At 39.6% G+C, this 26256-nt stretch overlaps 1 protein-coding gene across 3 annotated transcripts; it reads left to right on the forward strand.

Moving 5' to 3' along the window:
- The first annotated feature begins 434 nt into the window (after positions 1–434).
- BDKRB2 (bradykinin receptor B2) lies at positions 435–25423 on the forward strand. 3 transcript variants are annotated; one of them, XM_074865232.1, is made up of 3 exons: positions 445–504; positions 4828–4968; positions 22469–25423. In XM_074865232.1, the coding sequence occupies exons 2-3, from the start codon at positions 4938–4940 to the stop codon at positions 23614–23616; spliced, it is 1179 nt and encodes a 392-aa protein (XP_074721333.1). In that variant the 5' UTR covers positions 445–504; positions 4828–4937; the 3' UTR covers positions 23617–25423. The 3 variants fall into 3 exon arrangements, with proteins under 3 accessions (XP_074721335.1, XP_074721333.1, XP_074721334.1); XM_074865234.1 differs by lacking the exon at positions 4828–4968 and having other exon boundaries at positions 435–504; XM_074865233.1 differs by lacking the exons at positions 445–504; positions 4828–4968 and adding an exon at positions 16684–16739.
- The last annotated feature ends 833 nt before the right edge of the window (positions 25424–26256 follow it).

Here is a 26256-nt window from a genome sequence, read left to right on the forward strand (position 1 = left end):
GTTAATTTCTTCCCATGGAAAGAGAAGTATGTTAGATTGTAAATGACATATTTGATCTTCTCTGTTTTATAGTTCCAAGTCCTCCTGAAAGCTGACTTGTTTAGCTCTGCATTCACCATCCCCCAGAATCAGGATGAGATTTGTATGTGTGTGTGCATATGTGCGCACACACAATTCTGGATGTTGTTGTGCAAACACATGACTGTTTTATACACATACTGTGGCACAGCACTGTTTTAGCTGTTTTTATGTTGTTTACCGCCCATATTCAAGTATCAGCAGCCTCATACTGGATACATTAGATAAGCATTGCTTTTAAAATATAGTATGGGAGAAAATCCAGGAATATGATGTCATCAACGGAGGGATGAGTCTGTTCTGTTCAGGGAGGGGCAGAAAACCAGAAGTTAGACTCATTCACACAACAGAAGCAGCTTGGCTGTTCCCGGAGTCGTGTTGCACTTCACCCATTTGTACCTGCTCAGTGGTGAATTTGCAGTCAAGGTATGTGTTTCCACTTCTCTCTAATACAAAAAGCTCTCATTATTTACATTTGGTATGGTTTGTTGCTTCTTGAAAACCACTTCTTGAATTCTTAATATGTTTCTGGTTCAGTGACAAAAGACCTGATGACCTGATGTTGTTAGTGTTCCAGGAACAAACAGGAGAAAATTAATTATTGCTAATGTGGTTTTGTAACTTGTTAGGTTTTGCAGAGCTGTAGTATTTATAAAAAAAATGCTTTATTTCCAAGTACCCAGCATATCAAAGGCACAAGGCTTTTCACCTGCCACAGGTACTATATAGTGTATGGGCTGCTGGAGGGTAAGGATTTCTTCTTTCTGGAAGACATTTCGTGTCTCTGATCACACCATGGGCACACGTTCTTTCATCTCACAAAAAAAAAAAGAAAAAAAAAAAGAAAAAAAAAAGAAAACCCAGAAAGTGCAAGCAGCTAACTTTGTTTTCAGCTGAGAAATTGCCTACAAAATAGTGGGGAGAAACCAGAGGCTTTTTCTGTATTTTCTGGACATACTGATTGTTTTCTCTCTGGTTATTATTTTGATTGTAAACTTTGTGGGACAGGAAGTGTGTGTGTGTGTGTACCTCACACTGCTAACCTGGCTCGTCGGCGGTGATTGAATGGCAAAGACTAAACCTTTAAAGGTTTTTCATATGTGATGAAGAAGAAAGTTTTGGATGACCTTTAAGCAACACTATCAATTTCTCTCTAATGTCTGTATCCAAATAAAAAAATGCAGTAGGATCATGATTTATAAGATGTTGATACAAAGAAAAACTTAGAAGTGGGATTGTAATTAGGTTCCTATAACAAAAAGACAAAAGGTTGAAAAATATGCTATACTTTTAGCTATTCATTTTCCATTACTCACTATCCTAAGCAGCCGTCTTAGCATAATAATAACAAAATAACTATAAAGCCAAAAGAGTTCAAATAGTTTGTCATTAGAATCCTTGTTTTAATACACTCTATGTAATCTTACAGATTCTGTCTCCTAAGATAAGAGAATACTTTTATCTTGAACAGCTGTACATATTTTCTTAAAGAATCTAGAAGACAGCTAGGAAAAAAAAATATTTTTACATCAGAGTCTTTAAGATAGAAGTATCAGGATATTGAGTAATATCAGTCATATGATTTTTATCTTGTCTGCTGTTCTCTGAGAATCTGCAATTGTTAAACAAATGAAGAGAAGCATCTTTACACTTCAGAATCATTCATAGACTTTCAAATATATTTGTCTTGTTTTCAGTGTGAATAGTGAAAACTAAAAGAGAAGCGATAAATGTACCCAAGTTAATAAAGACTTTGTAATAGACAGAGCAGAGACACCTCCAGAAAATCTTTGTCAGGTTTTCCACTGGGCCCCATACATGCTAGAACAAGATTAACTGAGTTACTCAAAGTCACCTGAACATTTTGTACCGACAATCCAACAAAAAAACTGCGTTTCCTACTGAGTTAGAGCTTCCTGAAATAAGGATCTCATAATTGCACCGGAACACAGCTTTTTAAAATTCTCATAGCTATGTAATATTTGAAGTCTTTTCTGCAACAGAAAACAGGAGGAATTTAAGAGAATTTTAGCACTATAAAGACCTTAAAATCCACTGCTTAAGAATAGTCAGTGTTTGGTAGTCTGTTTTTCATGGAAAGAAGGGGGTAAACAGCTCTTAGAAACCAAAATCCCACTGTTTTCAAAGTCACAGTAGGAAAAAAAATTCATATTACAAGTTGAGGAAAACTCATCAGAGAATAGAGCTTTGCTTTCAAAACAAATTCCCTCCCAGCAGTCAAGTCAACAGCAAAAGTACACCTGAACTCATTAGCAATGCTAATCAATATAAAGTAAAAAAACCCTGAAAATAAATGCCATTTAGCTAAAACCTCCACTTTTCATTTGAAGTAACGTAAGCCAGCCTTGTTCTATTGTCACTCATGTTTTTTTAAAACTCTCTCTCTGTACTCCATACATCTGAGTTTCCCCTACCTTATCTAACAGTTTATCTTCCTTCCTTCTTGCATTTAGCATACTTCATGTATTGAGCTGAAAAGTTATGCCTCTGGATTATGCTTCTTTACAGAGCTGTAAAGAAACATGGTGCGTTAAAGTAGAGAGAAAAGCTCTCCTTAGCCATTCCTCTATAACCGGAGTAACTCTGGGTGAATGGGTAGCTACTAAAGAATCACACCCTATGGTACAGTCTTTGGGTGCTGACTCACAAACCCAGCGGTTGGCAGGCAAATGGGTGGACCAGCTTCTCCCCTCAGCTGGGTGCCTCTGACCAGGGATGGAGGGAGGAGAGGGCATCCCTGTACTGTAACAGCCCTGCGGTAGGTAAGCTCAACCACAATGGGAAAGCAGAGGGTAAGAGCACCACAGCAACACTTTAAATTTGGACTTCGCAGGCTGCTGTCTTCACACAGACTTTACCACAGTGGTGACACCTCATTTACTTAAAAGTAATGCTAGTGCACTGGGGGACTGAGGGACCCTGGTCACGGTCCAACACCCAACTAAAGAGTTAAATATTGGAGAACGGGCACAAATGGGCTACATGCCAGAAAAACAAGAAGAGCAAAGCTGTTTGCTGAAAGCATGCTATCTTCAGTCTGATGATAAGCAAGTCCAAAGCATTCAGACAAGCTGCTATATCAAACTTCAACAAAATGTTTCAGGACTCTTGATGTTCCCTGAAGGGGTCGATTTGACTTACTTTTGCTGCTGTGCTATATTTACCTCCCCTACGTGTTAACTTCTGAACCCAATTTAGCAAATTTGGGATGGTTTTTGTGATCACTGCAAACAAATCTGATCATCCAGGTTTGCAGATCTGTTAGTGCTGAGCTTTGCACACTAAGGTATGCTAGAGTGGTGATAGTGTTGCAAAGGCAGACTTCAGACTAGGCTGACTTGTAGAGAATGGAGTTGTCAAAATGCAGAATTCCATTTCTGCCATGTTATCTGAGATTACAGGTAAACTCCACAAAAAAAGAGAGTGAACTATGGTTAGATATTGACAGGATATATACAGGTATGCCCAGATACAGAAGTGGCCATAGTTGGTTTTCCTCCTGCAGTGTTCCTGCTTGGACAAAAGGGAGTATGCTGCAGGCATTTTCTTTGGGATCCGCACGCTTGTGTCTCTGGAGGTGCTCTGGTCCTTTGTCATGGCTATATGATTCTATATGCTCCTATGATCCTATCTGCTGACTGACTGAAGGGCTGCTGCTCTGAAGTGTCATGGGGTACAAAAGAAGCACAACAGGTTCCCCTCCAGAAGGGTGATGTGAGTTCTCTGCCCACACACATGGAGCAAAGCAATAATCCAAGCCACTTTCCTCATGTGAAGGGTAAACTGCCTGCAGATAGCGGGCATGCCAGTAAACTGGAACTGTTTTATCAGGTCCACTGAGCATTTTTACAAAAAGCAACTGAAGCCTTCATAATTCAAAGGTGGGACCTGATCCTTAAACAAGTAGGAAGACAGAAATATTGCAGTATATGTGACTAGGTTTTAGCTCAGATCTGCACGTACCCTCTCATCTCCTTCTCCAGAAGTCTTTCCCTGTAGCAAGTTATATTCTACATTCTCTGTATTATATTTGGCTTCTGCTTAGATTATAAACTCTTTGAGGCAAAGCCTGTCCCTGTGCTTGCAAAATTTTGCACATTATCACCAAAGCCTCTGGTCATCAGTATAACACAGACTGTATGGCAATATCTGCAGAGCTGTGCTCTGGGTCCTACCTGCTAGACAGGGGCAAACAGCACACCAAGCAACCAACCAGATGAGGGACAGAAGAAGTGACACAATTAACCACACAGGCTAGATCCTCAGCTGGATTGAATGCTCACAGTGCCATCCACATCAGCAGAGTAATGACAGTTTATAGTAGATGAGGTCTTACAGATCAGTTAGCAGAGATGAGTGATTTGCTTACTAGTAACCTGCTTACCAAACATGATAGCATAGTCACATCCTTTTTCTGGCTTGTTGTTCCAGAGAGAAAGGTCTGTGAAAGGCTTGTTTTCCTAGCTGTAAAATCAGGAGACAAGAAAGAAACCTATGCAGTGTATATTCCCTTAAGTATCACAGCAGGTAAACTTTGCTGTGGGACACAAAATACACTCCAAGCCAAATTTTAGCTGTTGTAACTGTACAGCTTAAGCTTAATGCTGAACTTCATCCAATTAATCTTACAACCAGTCTAATGTCATCAGGTTATTTATTATAATGGTCTCATCTCAGTCTGTGATATCTGAGCTCAAGGATGCATTTCTTATTTCTTTATTTCTTTAGACTGAGTCATCTAAATCAAACCCTCCAGACACTGTGTTTGTACTCTGGAGAGCCCTCCTACATGCTCCTCATGCAGGATCCTGCTTCACCTGTTCAAGACCAGCTCACTGATGGCTGTTCTCCTTGGCATCACCCAGAAAGGTTTGCTGTGCCTGGTCCTTCCAGGGCTGGGCACTGGAAACACACAAACCACTTTCTCCCAGAGTAAACAGTAAAACAGCAGGCAAATGGTTTGTGGCACTAAAGGTGGCCAGGACATGTTTGCTTCTGGAAGTTCTATCTCCTCTCTCTATATACACACATAAACATATATATAGACACACACATATATGCACCTATATAGACAAACAGATAGAGATGTATTAGCATCTTGTCAGAGAAGTACAAGATACGTTCCTCTGCATAATCCATGCAGCCCTGTCCTACCCATTACTAGGGGACAATCCTACAAGGAGACTACACCACTTTCTTCCTCGTTCCCAGATTTTTACTTTGTACAAAACAATCAAGAAATATTTTCATCAGACATTTCTGATGTGTCCGTCTATTAGGGTCAAGACTGTTGTGGTTGTTTATTTCTTCTCCTTTGCTTGGGCAAGGATCTTTTTCTTTCTTCTAGTTAATGACAAAATTTCCAAGTCATGAGGATTTGGGACTATCCCTCATGGGCAGATAAACGAGCAAAAGCAGTTATCTTCTCACAAGCCTTCATTTGCTGTAGAGATTTACAGTAAGTAATAAAGGCAAATAATGAAGAAGATGGACTAGCCGTTTGCAAGAACAAGGACACTGGTTGAAAACTTAAGAGCTTTCTCAATAGCTCTACTCTTTTTTTTTTCCTCTGTGAGTTGCAAGTTCATTTTCAAAGTGATACTATTCCAACTGAGTTGAAGTAGTCATAATGAATCAGATGTGAATGCAATTCATAAATGGCTGGGATATTGTTCACAGAAGTTTTAATTTATAACATACGTATTTTTTTAAAAACAGCATGTACAGGCATGTTGTGTAAGACAACTGTGTGCTCTCACCTTCTGCTTACATCATTCCTCTGAGAAATAAAAGGGACATTTCCCAGAAGTAAAAGGAAGTAGAAGTAACAAAGTGGAGTCAGTTTTGTGTAGGTGTTTCCTTCAGTGTTTTGGAAACATTTATCTTTTTTTGAAATGTAAGAAGACAGCAACAGATGTAGTCTACAAATTGGCATTGGAATCATGATTACAGCTCATAAATGTATAGTATGAGGCATGTGGAATTTCATTCTGCTACACTTTGCATCATGTATCACTGTAGATGGGTTTACTGTATAAGTAGTTTCCACTGCACATTTGTGTTTGTTTTTATAAAAGGGTTAAATGGAACATACTAGTAAGGTTTGACTTAGGATAAATAGACTCTGGTCAAATAACTTTAAAAAATCAAATAAAAGTTTGACTTTAAATACAAGAATCAAACAATTTCAAATTTTGGACTATTTTGAAGCTAGGTAAAATAAGGATCCAAACTGTGTCTGTATCTAGGTTTTATAATATTTTAAATGAAAATCCCAGATAAAACTCTTATAACTTTGGTATATACCTGACTCAGGAATCCTTATTCATTATTTGTTTTAGAACCCTTTTCCTTCTTGGGAAATTAAACCCCTCTTTCTCCCTTCTTTCTATTTTTCCATCCTTCCTTCCTCCCCAGCAGCAGCATTTCTCCTCTGTTCTTTTCCAGGACTCAGATCTGTGCATTTCCTCTTCACTTGTTCCTGCCCTGACATCCTGTCACGAGCCTTTGCTGCCTGCTGCAGAAAACTGTCACATGCAATTCTATGCAGTGCTTTATGTTCTACAGCAGTTGCAGAAGTGATGGTACACAAGTTCAATGGTGACATGATTAACTTATATCAGAACATTTTTCAAAATTAACAAAGCCGGCCAGAAGACAAAATTTCTGTTTCACAGAAAAATTGGGAAGAGCAGAAGGAAGAAGTGAAATTCCCATCTAGAATGAAGGAATCTTGACAGTATTTTTAACAAAAGCAAGAAACCAAAACACAGAACACCGACACACAGAGGAGAAATCTGCCTGGGAATGGGTAGAACAGATTGGAGATTTTGAATGAGGCATCCTCCTTCTTAAGCGAGTGCCTGGGGAATGCGATGTAGTGAGTTGGGCTCTTTCATTCTCTCTTTTTTGGAGCTGCTCCACTTTGTAAAGATAATAAAGTGTTTGGTTGGCCAGACAGAGCAAGAGTGAATCTGGGTCTCCTGCTAAGCTGTCAACAGTCAGTATGTCTCCTCTTTTGTTCAAGATCAGAAAAGACATCTTTAAAATATTTTCTGTAAAATTCCCCAAATCTTTCATGAAAACTCTTTCTTTTAAAATCACTTTTTCCAGAAACTTTCTGCTTTGATAGTCATTTTAATATGAAGAAAAATTACCCTCCTCCAACTTTTCACAAAATATTTCCTACATAGCTGTAGTAATACGTGAATGTGAAGTACAAGAAAGTGTGACCCATTAACTGTTACCACTGTGCAGACAGTAAAAGGTCTCCGATCTTGTGTCAGTCTCCAGAGCCACCCTGTGACAACCCAACACCATGTGACTGCTCAATCTTTGAAGGATATTTGATTTTTGTGAGCTGTGGCATATACAAAGGGAATCTGTCTCTCTAAATTCTCACCATGTTTTTTTTGTCAGCTCTGACATTCTGGAAAGAGCAGATAGACGTAACTTCTTGATGAACACCAGTGCTCTTAATCACCGAATCCCTATCAGCATGTATTTGAATACTTAGTTCTTCCAATAGAAATATGGTGTATTCCCACTTAAGATTGTCATCATTAGAGTTCCCCTGGGTTTTCAGCAGAAAAACAGACTACTTCTGGATGTATATCCAGTTTTTATCTGCTGTGATTATAAAGGTAATTGCAATACAGTCTGAATTACACTGTAGTTACTCACACACACCGTTTCCAGTATGTGCATCTGGTTTTGAGCTTTCCTCTTCTGTGGTGAGGATATCATGATATCTGAAAACTGACCTCCTTCCAATTGCAAATGCTTTGTGTACTGGCTAAGTCAGGAGCAGATACATGAAAATAATATGAAATTACTGTCCCAGCTGCTCAAGCAACAGCGTAGCAGGACATGTTTGACCTAGGAAGGGCAAAGCAAAATGGCTTTCTGAAGTTTATCATTTAAGAAGTGAACCACATTCCAGAGCAGACGTCTTGAGAAGGAAATTCAACAGTGCTTGCACTGCCACATTCTGCTTTTAGGATTTCTTAAAAGAGTATGAAATTTAAAAAACAAAATAACAAACCACCGATTCTTTTAGTAAAGACAACATGCCATTTAGACAATTAGCATCATGGCCTGTTTGTACTGATTTCCATGACACAAATCAGTGATGCTGGGGATCATTCACTGGGATGGTCCATGAGAAAAGCTTTTCAGGAGGTTGAAATCTGAGTTTATAGTTTAATGTAGACTTCAGAATATGTCTACAGCTGTTGTCAGGGGTTCTAAATTAAATTGACACCATCTTAAGAAGCCCATCTGGTAGGGGTGCTAACTTGAACAACCTGCATAAATATCATCTCCTCTGAGTTCTACCCGCTTGAAATTAAAGGTGTCATTTCACTTGAACATTATATAGTTAATCATACTTCTTAGCCTGTTCTGTTGTCAGAGACCAACATGCTGTTTGAAAACTGCACCATTACTCAGTGAAGCCGTCCATGTATCCCTTTGATGGAAGGCATTAAGAGAACACAAGGCGTTATCACTAACTTATAGAGTGGACAGGTTCTGCCGGCAATGCCCTCTGCACTAAGGACTTTTCTGGTTGCACAGAGCCATTGGTGTGTGTTTCAGCAACAGAAAAAGTAGTAGTGACTGAAACTTTTCCAGTTGCTGGTGGGGGATGACTTTGTAGTTGCAGTTCAGAACATCTTTTATGTTTTTGAAAAATGCAACAGAGATTATATCAACTCAATTTAGTCAATTTAATCAAGAGTAAAATAAGCAGTTACCTCTATGATAAGAAATGAGGAAAGAAACAACTGAAATAGCTATTAGACTTTGGGACAGCAACCAGTCAGCCACCCATACTATGGGCTTCCAGTCTTTGCTATTGGAGACAGTTGGGCTTTTGTCAAAGGCTGTACTTGTCAAAGCCAGTGGTGAAAATGTGCAGGAAATGCTGCATTACTGCAAATACCCTTGGCAAGAGTGTAAACATGAGAGCGATTGGAGGCACTGGAGATGGCAGATCTCTGCCATTTTTCTAAATGTCTGCTACAGTGTTCTCAAGGTGCTAGAAGTAAAGTGCTTTCAGGGCACAGAGCCAGTTCATCTGAAAGTCAAATCTCTCCATTAAGTATTTAATGCACAGAGGGAGCAATACTGGCAAATACTATTTGGCCATTAGACCTTCGCATTTTGCCTAGTCATGAGAACTTAGAGCTGCTACCCAGGGAAAAGAGAAGTATTTCAATTGCTAAGAGAAAGGCGTGGCTAAACTGAGCTGAAGAGGTCTGGTAGGAGTAATGCAACAAACAGCAAAGCTTTAGAGGACATCCACGTGCATATCAGTGTGCAAGCCTTAAGTGGAGCTTTGTGTACTGCTGAACAGCTCTTCTGTGCCTCTACTACATCAAGGTGAATAAAGGACCATCAGTTACTACATCTTCTTGGGGAACAGAAGTGCTTCAGTTTTTTCCTCTTATTATTCCACCTCTGTTGCTCTATTAATATTGTCCAGTGCTATCTGCAAGATACTCCCATTGTTCTCTGTAATGAAGATACCAAGCAATTTATGTCGCTGACACTTCATCTGTGCTCTCCTATCTTTCATACTGAGATCAACCCTGTAACTACTTCATTAGTTGAACCCCAAGACCAGTTCTGAGAACCTACCCTAGGAGCGGTTCCTCCAGCCCACCTCTCAAAAACTGTCATCAGCCAGTTGAAAATTCACTTATTTCTTTTCCAGTTTAGCTGTTTTCGACATGGTACTTGCAGCAGTTTTGATCTGTCTGGTTTTCAGGAAAGGTTGTTTTCTAAAGCAGGAAATTCATACTTTAACAAAGAAATAGAATCTAGCTGCACAAGCTACTCTTGATAAAATCATTTTATTACTTTATCACTAGATACAGGTTACCTTAGCTATTCACTAGGCTCAAGGTATTGTCTGCTACTTGATAGACACATTGTAGTGTTTGATACCATCAGACCTGCCATTTCACGTGACATCAGACTCCTGCAATAGATATTAAATTGGTCTCACAACATTAGTGCGTTAAGCTCTTTGAATTTTGCAGTGGTGATGGGGTACAGCAATCCCTTGTCTACAACAGAGAATTCCTGTGGTGCCTCCAGTGCTCAGGGGAGGGGATACTACCTCCTTTGACCCTAATCCAGCCTGGTAAATCTACATGTCATACCATAAAACTCAGGAAGTGACAGTCTCTCATTCGTTCTCATAGTTCTGTTAAACTGTGTGAGCTGTGATCATTCAGCTTTGTAGGCAGACACCATGAGTGCAGGAAGGTTAAGGGACATGCAAGATTTCAGCCCTGGGACAAGGTTTAGGCTTTTCCAGCAGTCACTGCACCCGCCAGGGCACCCTGTGTGGTTCCTGGTGCCAAAGCATGTTACTCTCACTCCAAGCAGTGCTTTTGCTTCTTTTCTGCCAGTAAAATGTGCAGTTGGGCTTGCTCCCATCCATCACCATTTGAAAGATAGTGCAACATGGAAATGTTATCAACTAGAAGGTGAAACAGCTAGAAACAGGAATAAATTATATTAATAAACAATCATCTTCTCAGCAACAGATCCAATGTTGAGTGCAAACTTTGCAAAGATGAAAAATGTGAGCAAAACAATATCTGATCATTGCCCCTGCTGGTAGGAGGCCTTTCAGATAACGGTAGAAACTGGTGAGCTTTGTGAGTCTAAGCAAATAAGACCAAGCTTTGGATTTATTTCACACATACTACAAACCAAGTGTAATATTCTTTATTTCTACCTAGCAATAATCAGGGCCCTAGGTAGCTCTGTCTCCATCAGGCACATTTCCCATCCCCTTCACCTGTGTGACTTGCAAATTTGCAAGAGCCCCTGAACTACATCTGCCATTTTCATCTCTCCATTTTCCTCAGCATCTCCTTTCTGCATCTTTGAGAAAGGGAGCCACTCAGACTGAAAGCTAGGCTGAGTGGGAATCTTAAACCAGTGCATTTAGAGATGTGTTCTACCCTGGCATTATCTGAAATGCCTGCTCAGTGAAGTAGCAACATTCCTGCTTATGTTTTTGCTGTAAACTAGTGCTTGCCCTCAAAGGCACTGAAGAACTTGAGAAAAGGAAGGGAAAAGCTTGATGCCACTTGCAAAGTTTGACCCTCTACCCCTTACCTTACCAAGAATGAAATGTAAAACATCATTTTGGACCAAATATGAAGATAAAAAAAAAAACACCTCAGTAAATCAGAACAGCTTAAACATTCTCAGAAGTGTTTGAACAGCAGAATTGATGTGTGTGCTGGGAGGAGGAGAAAGTGATCTCTGTTTTCAGAGGAGTTTGGTAGTTTTTGAATTCATCTTTCTCTGCTCGTAAACTACAATGGTAAAAGTTGCTGAACAAGTACAGGAAGTTTACTGTGTTTACTGATCCATGCTGTACAAAAGGGAAGGGAAAAACTGCACAGTATTAACATAATAGAAATCTCCAGGAAAACAAAACATTAAACCAGTTATTCAGGTCTAAATTTAACTTAGGGAATTGTTGCTGTGAGCACCTCACTATGTACAGGTCTTGTATGTATCAAATTTTCAATTTTTGATGGCCCCACAGTTACAGACCTCATTTAGTTTTATTGCCAAACTCTTTCAAATATTAGCAGAAGGTTTATTGTGAAAAAACAGCTGAGGGATTTACCCTGATACTTCATTCCTTTATCCAAACTGTACCTTGCTTCAAAACAACTCTAGAACAGTATTCAAGGGATTTGTCATTTTCTATTATTTATTTGTTTATACCCTTCCCTTTTTAATTTAATGAAGCTTTGATGCAGTCTTACTCTGCAAGAGGAATGTTCTCACCCAGTGTATCACCAACAGCAATGCTTTTCTGGATGTTTACTGAAATCCAGGATCTATGAAAGGTTTCCCTACAAGAGGAGTTACACAGCTCCAAAGAGCAGCTAAGTGAGCTAACACATGCAACAAAACCGCAACTACATCTTCAGGGCACTTGGTTTTAAGAAGTGCCCAGTAAGCATGCCCAAGCTCTCCTAGCCCTTGTGCTCACCACTGACTGAGAGTAAATCATATAGCCTCATAACATCTCATCTGAGAAATTTTCAAAGGAAAAAGATTTCTGAGACTGAATCCACTCACATTTGTAACTTACTCTCAGTAAAATTACTGCAAAGAATACAATAATACATGGCATTTATAAATATTGCAATAGGAATGATAGATAATCAGAACTGTATGACATTACTTTCTGACTAGATGGGTGTTTTCTCTCCTCCATACTTCAGAGAAGGAAGAGGAAATATTTCTACAAGGAAAGTGATTAATTTAAAAAGTTATTTCTTGCTGAATATTTCTAGCTCATGTTGCCTTTGAGATAGTTAAGAAAGGCTAAAATATGGATAGGCTTTAAGTCAACTTTGAGGAATACAGAGTTCTCAGGAATAAGGAAGGTGTTATGAACATGCAAATATTTAAAAAGTCAGAAAGTCAGCAAAGATTAGTATATGGAGGCAGGTTTGGTTTTCCCCCCCTGTTATTTTTTATATAGATAATACCTTTTGTCAGAAGAAACACAAAACAGTAAAACCAAAAGCCTTTGCCTCTAACTCATCTGCTTTAGCTGTTGACAAGGTGCCACAGAGCTTTACACAGCTTTCCTATTCTCCCAAAAGACAAGCAGGAGTTTTCCTTAAAAACAGCCCTAAGCCAAGGTCCAATACTTTGAGCACTACAGCAGACTCATATTAATTTCAAATATAAACGCAAGCCGCCTTTATTCTATTTTTCAAATACTTAAAAATCAGAAACTTATATTTTAACCGTTTCTTCTGGAAGAAACCAGCAGCTTCTCTTTTTGAGCTCTTAAAACTGGACTTTTTAAAAAAGATTAATTCCCAGGAGACTCTTTTCCTTATCTTCCTTTGCTATAATTATGCATTTCATTTACAGCTATAATGCTCTATTTTATAGTACCTATAATGCTCTATTAAGCCCAAAGGTTTGCTAGTTTCACAGTGGAGTTATGCCCCACACCCTCTAATCTTAGTGCTAACATCAAGGGGCAAAGGAGGCCCTGCAGGGTCTGCAGGTGCTTCAGAAACTCCAGGGTATCTTGCTTGTCTCCAGAAGACCTCTCAGAGGTACTGTATCATATACCAACTCCATGAAGGCATCCCAGACAGCCTGCACTTTCCAAAACACCCATTTTCAAGCACCTGAATTGCCTCCCAAACCTGGCTGCTGCTCTCCCTCAAAATCACAGAATTTTTTAATCTCCTTTATACACATTGAATACAGTCCCTCAGGTTTTCTGTTGAAAAGAGAGGCAAAACTCTCCATTGCTCTGCCAGACCAAGTTGTCAACAAATGTAGATTTCTATTTTAATTTCCTGTGCATCCCTCCAGCTTCACTGTTTTAATGTCTCTGCTTAAGTCTTCCAGGTGTCTCTCTCTGGGCTTTTCTTTCTTTTCTAGCCACCTAAAGAAATAACTGAAGCAACATAAAGATTAGAAAGGTAAACGGAACAGTACGTACATATTGAAACATGGCTCCAACAGCCCAGTGTGTCACATGGCAGCCTAGATGCAGAAGACTAACTCGGCACGTTTTAGTTGCCAACGTTGGCCTCTCAACATCCAGCTGCGCAGGCTCTGCTGTCCTGGCACTCAGGCTGCCTTCTGCCCCCTGCTGAAAACCCCTATGAACACAGAAAACCTTTTCTCTGGTTCCTTCTGTGATTTGGATGTGGCAATTTTGTGTCCCAATCTTTAAAAAAAGACTTTAGCAAATGCCAATTCCCACGGTGCTTTCAAAAAAATGTCCATGGCTTCCTAAGGAACCCCCTGAGTGAGGACACTCCAGTGAGCTAGGGCACTTGCTGCTGAGATTCATCTTTTGTTTGTTGGCCTTAATCCAACTGGAGGTTTCAATTATTAGCACAAGAAGCACAAATTGAGGAATTTAGGATAATCCAGGTTAGAGGGGACCTTGGAAGGTCTCTAGTCCAACCTCCTGCTCAAAGCTAGGTCAGCTATGAAGTCAGACCATGCTACTCTGGGCTTTATCCAGCTGGGTCTTTAAAACTTCTGAGGCTGACAAGGTTGAAATTGAATGATTTAGTGACTGAAGAAACTTGAAAATCCTGTTGTTTTGATCCTGGAACAGCGTCTAATGTTAAAAATAATTCTTGGTTCAGGTTCAATAGAATTATTGTACTAAAACTGCTCTTTCAGAATGGCAGGAACATCAAGCTTTGGTGACATTTGCAACACTTTGGAGGGAATTTTTAGTAGAAGAGTTTCTGAAATGTTGATGGCATCAAGCAGAGGTCAAATATGGACTATGACTCAAACACCATCACCAAATCTGGACTAAATCAAAACAGTGTTCATGATGAGATTGGCCCTTTTCCATATACAAAAATCCTGTGTTCAGTAATTCTCTCCAAACTGGTTCATATTTTCCTCCTCCTAGCAGCTCTCGCAGCAGTCCAGCCGTTCTGTTCTTCTCCATGTCAGTTATAATTATTTTACACATAGATAATACCTTTTGTTAGAAGTATCACAGTTACTGAATGGTTTATATAAAAAGCGTTGAAAAACAACATCCCAAGTTATTTGGGGATAAAAAGTGGGATTTTTTAGGAAAAGTATAACACTGGAGAGTCTAAGTGAGCATGTTCAGTATTTCCACTTAGAAAAAAAAATGTTATGCAAAGTGCTTCATTGCACTTGATTAGGCTTGTGCCCTCTCCACACCTTTCTTTAGTTGATTGCAATAGGCAGTATTGGGATTGAGTGGCTTCACCTCCTACCCAGAGGGGAAAGTTAATAACCTCTTCTCATGTTAGACTCATTGTTACTAATATAACTAATTTAACAGAACTTTTTTTTTTTTTCCACTTTTCCTAACATAATTGACGTAAATGCCCTTAATACTAACTGCAGAGCAATGACTGTCCTTCCATGGTGTGCTTCAAGTTTGCACGCCAAAGGGTGTCTAAAAATTTCACCTTTGAGAAGTAGCTCCACTGTATCTTTTCTTTACTGCCTTAATTTTCTGACAAATTAGGGAGTTGATTTCTGTTAAAAATAACTTTTTCTTTTGCAAAGTTATTTTTGTCCAAGTCAGGTTCCTCAATCTGGTTCAACATGAAGCCTCATGAACTGCAAGGGCAGCTGTAGGGTGGGAAGGAACAATGAACAGGAAATGTTTAAGCTAACATTGACAGAAAATATGTCCACTGATCTAGAACCTCAAATGTGCTAAAGCCCATTAGAGAGTCATTACACAAAGATTGGAAATTAAAAAATAAAGTCATGGAGTCAGTAAAAGCAGAATATTTTAGGAATGTTTCTGACACTTCCTCTATCTCTCAAAAATAACAAATGTCTGCTCAGTAAAACAGAATTAAAAGGATGTTCTGAGTAACTTTCAGAGCACATTTCAGAAATGCCACAAGAGCCACACAATGTTACCTTTTGATATTCAGTCAAAGTACAAATCAAACCCCTTCTAAAGCCAAAGAGAGCAATCCCACTGGGCTTGGATTAGATGGGAACAAGAGACTCAGTACACTGGGGATAGATGACAAGGATGCTTTTTTGCAGTAGTAAAGGTTGAAAGCAGAGCTGTTTGAAATAGAAGGTTTGAAAATAATCCTTACAGAGAAGGTATAGAATTTATAAGGAGGATGTCTTGCCTGTATTTTTGTTGATACTAAATTCCAAAAATAAGAGTTCATCACAGAAGATGGCCTCAATCTTCCAGCACACCTTTGGGTTCTTGCTGAGCAGTGCCTCTGCTTACGCTGTCCCATCACACATGCTTCAGACCTGTTAGACCTGTAGGTGTGAAGCTAAAGGAGAAAATATGCATTGAGATTGTTTTGTTATAACCTCTTACTAAATAAACCCCCTCCTTTTCCTTGCAAACAGACATTGTCCTGGAACCAAGTCCTCCAAAGCTGTTACAATGAATCCTACCTCTCCTCGGCTAGCAAATACTGTCAGATGGTCACAAATGAGGCAGTTTAGGGGAAGTTCTACAGCCTCTTAACAACTTACTGAGTCAATCAGGTTTACACTCCAAGCTCCTGAGAAAGCAGAAGCAGTGCTTATATAGAGTCAGCAGGACACAGGCTTCCTTGTGTGCACTGCACTGCAGAGGACCACCCTTACCTACGGCAGCTTTTAAACTCCAGCTATTTCTCATTTCAGTTAAGCAGATCTCTCAGGGAGATGCCATGTTTCTTCTTGTGGCTCTGACAGCTCCTCTGTTGCATCTATTGGAGCTTTAACACCAGTGTGAAGAAGCAAGGCTGCCAGACTCATAGGCACCACTGGGGGACACTTGGCTGCCCAAGCTGGGCTCAGAGATGGTCAGGAGGACAAACCCACACAAACAATACATAACATCAAAGCAGGCTTGGCTCTGCACAGGAACAGAGATTTAGAGTAGAGGCTGTGGCAGGCCTTGGGTGTTTTGCTATTTCTTTCTGTAGCTGACCTGTCTTCTCAAAAAACACCATGTCAGAAGTGAGCCAGTCCCCCTCTCAGTATGCAGCCACTCACTCAAAACCATGTTTGTCCTTGCAGCTTTTCCACTCCTGTGTGCCATCAACAGCCAGCTGTATATGAAGCTGTATGTATGTATGGTAAGCCAGCTGTATGTATCTGAAAACATTTTTCGTTGCTGGTAGCACTCAAAACAAAGCAGGTAATTATAAAATACTGTTAAGGGTGCTACAGACTGGGTGTCATACCTATCCTTCGCTCCCTTGTTAAAAAATCACTGAAATAAATGGAAAACTAAGCTGCTCTCTAGACAACCTTCATCATGAGTGATCACATATCACAGAAATCCCTCATTTGGAGTAGAAGGCTAATAGAGCCTTGGGTCTGCTCTGTCCTTTGTCCTTGCAGATTAATCTATACAGGTTAATATCACGACTGTATACCTATACTTTTTAATATTCCACTATTTGCTCCAGCAAACCACATTATAGGGGTTAACATCATAATCCTGAACATTTATCTGTTATAGGCTACACCTCTTGTCCCTGAGGACTACATTAGTAAAGTTAATATTATGACAATCTCAGTATACAGCAATTATGAATTTTACACCTTGTTTCTGCAAAATGCGTAACCAGCAAAGTCACAACAGCTTTAATATATGCATTACAAAGTCCCTGCCTTGCTCCCATAGAGTAGATTACTGGAGTTAACATTGCAATAATCTGAATACTTACTACACATTTCAGGTCTTGGCCTTGCAAAACACATAACCAAGGCCATCATAGCAGTTTAAGTTATCCACTATATTTTAGCATACAAGCAAATGTTTGACATAGTACAAGCAAAGATTAATACCACTAGTGGAGGTACTAATAGATTCATGAGTCCAGTAGCTGTAGGGCTTCATCCAGATCCAAAACAGGTTGTGAAAAATGTTCACCTAATGAAGCATGGTCATTTCCCTGTTTGGGGAGTAAAGCAATGCACCAAATGGCTTAGCTGTCCTGGAGCTTGCTCGCATCCAGTAGTAGCATTAAGTGATCTGACTTTTTTTTCCCTGCCCTTCCATTCCTTAGCTCACAGCTCTTGACCCTTAAAGGGCTTTTTGTCCCACTTCATCATATCCTGCTTCTTTTCTTTCAAGAATATCCATAGGCCCCAGCATGTACAGCTGTAGCAGGGAGACTTTCCCTTCACACGTGACACCTCAACTCTAGGTGTTATCCTTGGTTTGCTGACAATCTCACACCTGTCTCCTGGCATGCTTCCCCCAGTACAGTACATACAGGTCAGTCCTTGACCAGCAGGACATCCCACCAGGTTACCAGGCAATACCAAAGTGCTTTACTGACTGTCCCCAGCCCTCAGAGCTTTCAGGCCATGGCAGTGGTGACCACCACCTTTTTGGGGTCCCTCTCCACTTGCCTGTAAAGACAATCCAACAGCACAGCAACTACAGTTGGTTAACTCCTTCTTCCCAGGCCCGCTGCAAGGGTTCTTCATTTGCAGCATTGACAGGATCCGGCCATTGCTCAACACATCCCTGCATCAACTGACCCCAAAGCCCTCCTCCCTTGGTCAGGGCAGTGTCTACAAGAGACACAGGACTGGCTGCCACCAGCACTGGGAAGGTCACGACTGCCTCCCACACAGGGCACCCTGCAATCCCCCACTATCAAAACCTTGTCATTTGTGCCCAATGCTATTAGCAAAAAATATTCTCGAACAACATGAGACGATGACTGACAATGTTTTTAGTGACTGCCAAGGAGGAGATAACTAACAGTAGAAGGTGAACTCCAGAAGGGACAAATTCAACCCCCACAGGAGTCCGTCATAATAAGTAATGATAGATTGCTTCAGCTGGACAGTGTTTCAATGAAAACCATCAGATAAAATCTTTTTGAGAGTCCCAGCTGAGACATTAGGCCTGTCCTGCATTGCACAGAAAGTGTTTGTAGAGTGTGTGAAGGGGTCGCATTTATTTTCACTGAGCTCTGATAAGCAAATGACAAATCATTTCCTTTTCTAAATTGTGGCTGTGTCAATCATAATTTATTCAGTGAGCACATACTCTAAATGAGTTTCCTGTGCTATAGAGAATAGCACCAAGCACAGCATCTTAATAGGGTTTGTAAATTGTTCATTAGCACATTTTACCTTGTTCACTCCCACATTTCTACCAGTGCTTTATGGAAAGGCTTGAGCTAATGACAAGGAGGCAGGTTGCCAGAAGCCCCATGTTATGGACTTGGTCACATCCTAACTAGGACCTGCACACTGTTACTAGACCACAGTAATATGATATAATGAATTTATTTTAAAGTGTTCTAGGGCTTTCCCTTCTCAAAAAAATAATCTAAAAGAGATTACTTGTAGGAAAATTACCATATATCAGTAGGCAGTTTTTGAGCTGCTATTTGCTGCAAATGAATTCCTGTTTATTGTTTTTCTATTAGTAATATAATGAGGGAAAAACATAGAAATTGCCGACATAGTCCTTATGCCCACTCTCTGAATTACTAATGAACATTGTATTAAATATGTGCACACATCCAAACTCAAAGCATAAAATAGTGCACCTACAATTCTTTCTGCTGGTTCACAGCTCACTGCCGGCAGAAGAAACAGCTTCTGCTAATTGCATCGCCCAACAGAACTTCATGACTTTTGTTGATCATCCATTAGTATTTCGATTCCTATGTGTTTTTACAGTGTAAACTGCCAGCAGACACAGAAAGGGAGACTTGAAACTGCTGTCTGCAATTTGTTAGTGGCATCTCTCACAGCCACGAAAGTTGGGCTTTGAGATATTTAAGTGCTTATGAATACCAGCACCTTGATGCCAGGCTTTGCTATAGGGAGATTAATTAGAGAAAATTATGGCTATCATCTGAGGTATTATTTAAGAACTCAGAACATCAAAGATATCAAAAACATCTGGACAAAAATGAGTTGCAGTTAATAGGGGATACAGGAGATAATATAAAATGTTTCTAGAAATATATCAAAAGTAAATGGTTAGTGGAGGAAAGTCGAGACCTGTTACCAAAAGGAAAAGGGAACCAGTAACTCAGAGAATGATGAAAAGTTCAATGACGACTCTGTGTTAGTCCTCTCAGCAATGAAGATTATGATCTGATATTTAAGATGATTGCTTTGAACAATTGGATTTATGTGAATTGGGAAAGAACAAATTAAAGAATATGTGGAGTTATGCAAAGTGGCAAGATCATATATAACCCACCCTGGCATGGTTCAGGAATTAGGAGAGGAAATCTTTGCTATCAGTTTTTATGTCTGAAATCAAAGGAGAATGGGGATTTTTCAGAAGCCCAGAGGGGGCAAAACACAATAATACCTGTCTTTAAAAGACACAAGTAGCAGGACCCGGGGATTTACAAACCTGTCATTCTCATTTAAATACCTGGAAAACATGACAGCAAAATATTAAATAATCAGTGTATCCACATATGTAGGGTAATAGAGAATAACCAAGTAACAAGGAACTGCCAATATAAACTTGTCAAAAATAAAGTTGTGTCAGACTAATCCAATCTGGTCTAATAGATAAAGCAGAAGCAATAGATCAAGCATATCTGGGTATCAGTGAGGCTTTTGGTATTGTCCTATATTCCATTGTGCTGAAATATGAACCAATAAAGTCACAGAAAAATGCACTATAGGTGCAGGTGCTCTGCTATGCCTGGAAGGGCTCAAACAAAAACAAGATTTCTAACCAAAACATTTACAACCTACAGTAGTTGCTTGCACCTGGAAGGTGAAAAGAGGACATAAATCAGAATATTGGCAATGTTGCATAGCATGCACTGCAAATGGTGTTTGCTTTCAGTATAGAAGAAAAATACCCATATCCACTAGACCTAAAAGCTCCAGATGATAACCAGTGTCACCAAAAGCATAAGTCACTGGGTGAGTGTCTACAACATGTAATGCTGTGTAATAAAGAGGCTCCACCAACCCATTCTTCAGATGCTGGTTGAAAACAATAGAATACAGATGTCTCAAGATTGAGGTGATTCTAACAATGATAAGGTTAATGAAGAGACAGGATAAAGGATGTGGATATGTTACTGCAGTTAGATGTGTGCTTGAAAACTTGAGGTTTTGGCAGGATGAACGTAGCAGAATTTATGTCATTACCCTGTTTGTGCAAATACTTTCCTTTGCTTGAGTTATGAAATGTGCATTGCTGACATTTTGGTTTGTACTCATTAATCCAATTTAGGTTGCCTTGTCTTTCAAGGTTCTCAGTTCCACTTGCCTGTTTTATTCAGTTCACCTGTCCTGCCTGACACCCCTGTTATAAATTTTACAGTATAGAGAGAGCCTCCTCTGTGACTGCCTTTACTGAACTACTAAAATGTGATCTTCATCTTTGCTTTTGGTTCTCAAGCACTACAGTGTTTCATTAAGTACACAAAATACGACCACCATTTTTCAGTAATTCTGCATCCAACAGCCAAATGTCTATATGCATATTGAGCACTGACACTTATCAGCCAACAGATCCAGTAACCAGAGCACGAATGAGAACCCAATCCTTTCAGGAATTACAAATGTGTCCCCTTTTTACTGCCAAGTTACCAGCCGAATCAGACAAATGTCTTAAAAATACATCTGAAAAGCTTCCAATCAAACCGTAATATAAACAATGGTATTTTAAAGACCTGGAAAAAGACAAACAGCATTTCTGTCACTCAGTCCAGAGAATTATACATACAGATCTGCGAAGCCAGTCTTGCATTTGAATAGTATATCAGAATTAATTATCCGAGAGCACAACAATAAAAACCACAGTTAACATTTTAACAGTACTGAGTGGATGCTGCACACTCAACTTCTCTTTGGTTTTAGTAAAATTTAAGCGCATATCTGACATTTATGCCCGTAAATAGCTCCCTGTAAGACTTCAAGCTGTTCTGACCTGTGGAATATTCGCAGTACAGCACCTGGTTTTCAGACTGTGCTCTTGCACCCAAATTGGCTCGTTGCAGCCTGGCTGCAGGCAGGTTCTGGCTTACATGATGGCCACCATCTTTGCCAAACTGCCAACCCACTCATTGCAGACAATACTATTCAAATCAAGTTCCCTCACAAAGGTTGTACCATTTATCTCTTCTGTGACTTGTTTTCAGAAAGAGATTGTAACACAGAGACAGAAATACACAGGTGATTTCAGTGAGAAGTTGAGAAAGGCACACTGCTTGCAAACACCGATCCTTGCTCCTGCAGCTTTCTTAGTGCAAGCTAGAACTGCAAACTAAATGTCTGTTGTGACAGTCATAATATTTTGGAAAAAATATGGTGTTGTATGGGGAGGAAGCACCATTGTATTACACCCAATTCTTGCTTTACAAGAGAGGGTGTAAACTGTTGAGGGACATACCACAAAATTAACAGCTTAACAATGAGCAACACAAGACTCACAAGGTACATCTGTCCTTTAGGAGACTATGGCTATCGATACACAAAGATAAGAGAAACTAACAATGAACCTCCTCAAAGAATTAAAAAAGACTTGCTGCAGCTTGGTTGTAGTGAATACAGGCTGGTAAATGTTCTCTTCAGTTAACCTGTTGGTTACAATATCTGCTGTTGCTTTATCCCCTCTGTTTCACCCACTTAAAATTGGTCCATGTAGTCCATAGTGTTTTAGTCTGTGAAACTCTCTGCAAGCATGCAGGGTGTCTACAAGAAAGCAACCTAGAGAATTGTAAGCCTGTTCAAAGCCATCCTTTTTAGGACAGTACGAAAAGCAGACCCAGTTTTTCTTATTGCGTCTTTTGCAGCAATGAGCTAAATGTAACAATTTCATGTCATCTTTTTCTTTTTCTCTGCACAGAAATGGTTTCCATCGAAACTGAAAATGTTACACAACTTTACAATACCATGGCCACCCAGGAGATCACAGTCAGTCCGGCAAATTTCCGCAATAATTCAGGAGTGCATCAGCTGAATCAATATGAATGTATTAATTCAGATGTATGGAAATGGCTACACGATTTTCAGCCTGGATTTCTCTGGTTTATATTTATTCTGGGAGCTATAGAAAATTCCTTTGTCCTCATTGTCCTGTGTTTCCACAAGAGTCGCTGCACAGTGGCCGAAATTTACCTAGCAAACATGGCATTTGCTGACCTACTGTTAGTCTGTGCTTTACCTTTCTGGGCCATTAATATTTCTAATGAGTTTCAATGGCCTTTCGGCCTGTTCCTCTGTAAAGCTGTCAACATAATGAGTAACACAAACTTTTATTCTAGCATTTATTTCCTGACACTAGTGAGCATCGACCGCTATCTGGCCTTGGTGAAAACCATGTCTCTTGGACGAATGCGACGAACTGTCTGTGCCAAATGGAATAGCTTTGTAGTCTGGGTGTGTGCCTTGCTCATATGTTCACCTACAATGATGTTCCGAAATTTACAGTATTACGAAGAATACAACATCACAGCCTGTGCTCTTATTTACCCAGCCAGCTATTGGGAGCCTGCAAACAACTGCTTGCTGAATATTGTGGGTTTTGTGATCCCACTCTGTGTAATTACCTACTGCACTGTGCAAATCATCAAAACCTTACGAAGTAGTGAGCTACAAAAAATGAAGTTAGTCCAGACAGAGAGGAGAGCCACCATGTTGGTCCTTGCTGTGCTCTTGCTGTTCATCATTTGCTGGCTTCCGTTCCAGATCAGTACACTCATCGACACAATCCATTATCTTGCACCCACTCTCAAATGTCTGGAAGAAATCAATGACATAGGGACCCAGGTAGCTACGTACTGTGCCTTTAGCAACAGCTGCCTGAACCCAGTCCTGTACGTAATTGTTGGGAAGCACTTCCAGAAGAAGGCTGTGGAATTCTACAAGGACTTGTTCCCAAAGAGGTGCAGAAAATCACAGTCTGTTCAGATGGAAAACTCCTTGGACACTTTAAGAACTTCCATTTCAAGTGAATATCCAAGGAAAAAGTCTGTTTTCCCATTACCACGATAGAAAAATTTTTCATTACAGGAAAAAAGCCTTCTAACATATCAGCCTCCCCTAATATCCATCTGCTACTGGTCCATAGAATAACATGTGGTAGTACTCACCATTTGTGGGAAACCAGTGGTTTGATCTTAATGGAAACTCCATACAGAGACCTGCTTCTAATGTTATTGGACGTTTTTCATGATTGAATCCTACTTTGTAGCATAGTTACATTTTAATGGCTGAATAATATTTCATGCATGTATCATTTGAAATGTTTGCATTTCTAAGATGTACCTACATGTACATGCGGTTCTCTGAATAGAGCCCCAGTATAGATGCTATTGTCAGAATTGTGCAACTACTTACGGTACCCATACAGTTTGTTAGACTAGATTTTGCATAGGAGGGGCTTGTATTTGAGTAAGTTCTGGTAAATTAATCCTGTAGGACTATTATTATTCAAATGGATTTTTAGGTGTGGCCATCTTCTGGGCTTTTACTTTCTCTGAACAGTCATCCAAAACTATTTTGATTGTTTGATAGACAAGCTGTGCCTTTTTGCAATTGCTCTGCCCCTGTTAGTTGCAGGTTTACATCAGCTTGCAGGTATGAAAAGTGTTTCAAAAAAGGTAAAGCAGTAGCAGAAGGAGGGGTGCAGCCAGCTGCATGAAGTTGAGTTTTCTTTGTAGCAGGAGATTCTTTACCCCTTCTGCGTGGTGGTAAAAGCATTCACTTACTCATTTTGAGTGAGCAAATGTTACTTAAATTCATACCTGTACTTCAGCTCAGAGACTTAGTTTTTAATATTCACAAAGCATAATTAATATTCATAGTGTTATTTAATGAAAACATAAAAACTCAGCACAACTGGTATAATCTCACAAGTAGAAGAAACTGGGAAAATGAAGGAAAGCATCACCTAACTGCCTTAGAAATCTAACTGAAACTAATAGGAGTCTTGAAGGTTCAGAGTATTCAAGAATGGTCTTTTCAGACTATAATAATCCCTACATTTTATTTGTAGAGTTAATCTGAATGATTTTAATACAAGATAGCTTCTCCCCAATTGGACTGGATTTATGATCTAAATTGAGTTTACACAGAAGATAAACTCATAGTGTACTGAATTGTCAGTATGCACTGTTACCTCTAGGAACCTTGATCAAAAACTGAGTTGGAGATGATCTAAAATCTTCTGAAACTAACAGAGCCTTTGCTCTTTTCAAAGCACTTAAGGTTACAGCCTTAAAACCACCAAGGGAAATGGAGTTTGGTGACATAAGTAAACACAGACTGCAATTGCATGGTCTTTATTCATCAGAGCTTGAATGGAGCAATAAAGTTCCATTTAAGATAGGAAATTTGTATTAAACCTTCAAATAATTAAACCCAAAAATGCTCTAGAAGTGTGCGGGTGTGCTGTAAAAAACTATGGGATTTAGATCCCTGTAGATGATTTATAGACAATTTCTGTAGGTTTTCTTTAATAATTCAGTATAACCCCATGTTATAAATACTTCTGTTGTTCATTGTTTGTATTGTCCAAGACACCTATGATGAAACACTGTAAGGCTTTCTGTTATCTCCAGTGTTATCAATACTGTCTCATTCACAAGCATGCTGTTCATGCAAACTTTAAATAAAAGGAACTTCATACAGAGGTTACTGAGGAAATGGAAGAGGTTTCTGAGTATTTGGTACTGAGAAGTAAAATATAAAAATGTTATTATATTAATATGACATTAATTTAAATCATGTAAATATATAGACACATTATTTTGTTACGCAGTAAGCATGTACAACAGAAAATAAACTACTTTAAGAATGAGATTTGCAGTCATTTTCTTCTCTAGCCGGTATCCTACTACTGAGGAATAACTTGTCAGAAGTGCAACTGTTGCAGGTACTTTCTTTCACTTCCCATTGTACCAAAGGAAAATGAGCTGAAACCACCAAATTTTAGCTACTTTCAAAGCTTTGGGTCAGCTTTCTTTTCAGTGCCCATTTCTGAGAAGTGCTGACCACCTTCAGTCCTTTTGGAAGTTAAAATCTGAACTAAGGCAGCTAAGGATACTGAAACCTTTTCAGTAGCTTTTCTCTGGCCGCTGGTAGCTCAAGGTCCCATGAAACAGCAGATACTACTTTTCTTTGTGAGGGCCTGGGGTACACAAGAGCCTCCAGGTGCTGTTTGCAGGATGGGCCCTCTGACTAAAGCCTTTAGTCTTCTCTCAAAGCACACAGACGCTAGCAACAATGGAAAGCCCCTGCAGCAGCCTCTGCAGACCACAGAATGCAGAGTGTCAGCTCACAGACTGTTTAATTCATGTTCTTGCTCACTTTCCAGTGTGATCACACATTGTGCAATATTTGCATGTACCGTTATGCAGTAACAAAAAAACCCTAGAAATAAAGTGCAATGTCCAAGCTACACCTTACCTACTGGCAGTTTACAGTCACATTCAGATGCTTGGTGCTGTCCTGTTCTCACAGAAACAGGGCAAAATATAAGAGGGGTCTTGGTAAAATGAAGGCAGACTTTGTCCTGAGGATCTCAGAGCTGGAGATGTCAAACTGTAATCACATTTTTATTCCTCTTTATCCTGTCCCCCTACCACAGTTGCTTCCATCTTCCCTTTTACCTGAGGCTGCCACATATTTTAT

This window comes from Strix uralensis, chromosome 4 (genome assembly GCF_047716275.1).
Source record: "Strix uralensis isolate ZFMK-TIS-50842 chromosome 4, bStrUra1, whole genome shotgun sequence".
Lineage (NCBI taxonomy): Eukaryota > Metazoa > Chordata > Aves > Strigiformes > Strigidae > Strix > Strix uralensis.

What these genes read in the sequence shown, in the direction of transcription:
- BDKRB2 (XM_074865232.1), top strand. Translation starts at nt 4,938, where the DNA reads ATGGCTGTTCTCCTTGGCATCACCCAGAAAG. An exon ending in CCTTGGCATCACCCAGAAAG is followed by an intron (nt 4,969 to 22,468) that starts GTTTGCTGTGCC and finishes TTCTCTGCACAG; the next exon opens with AAATGGTTTCCATCGAAACT.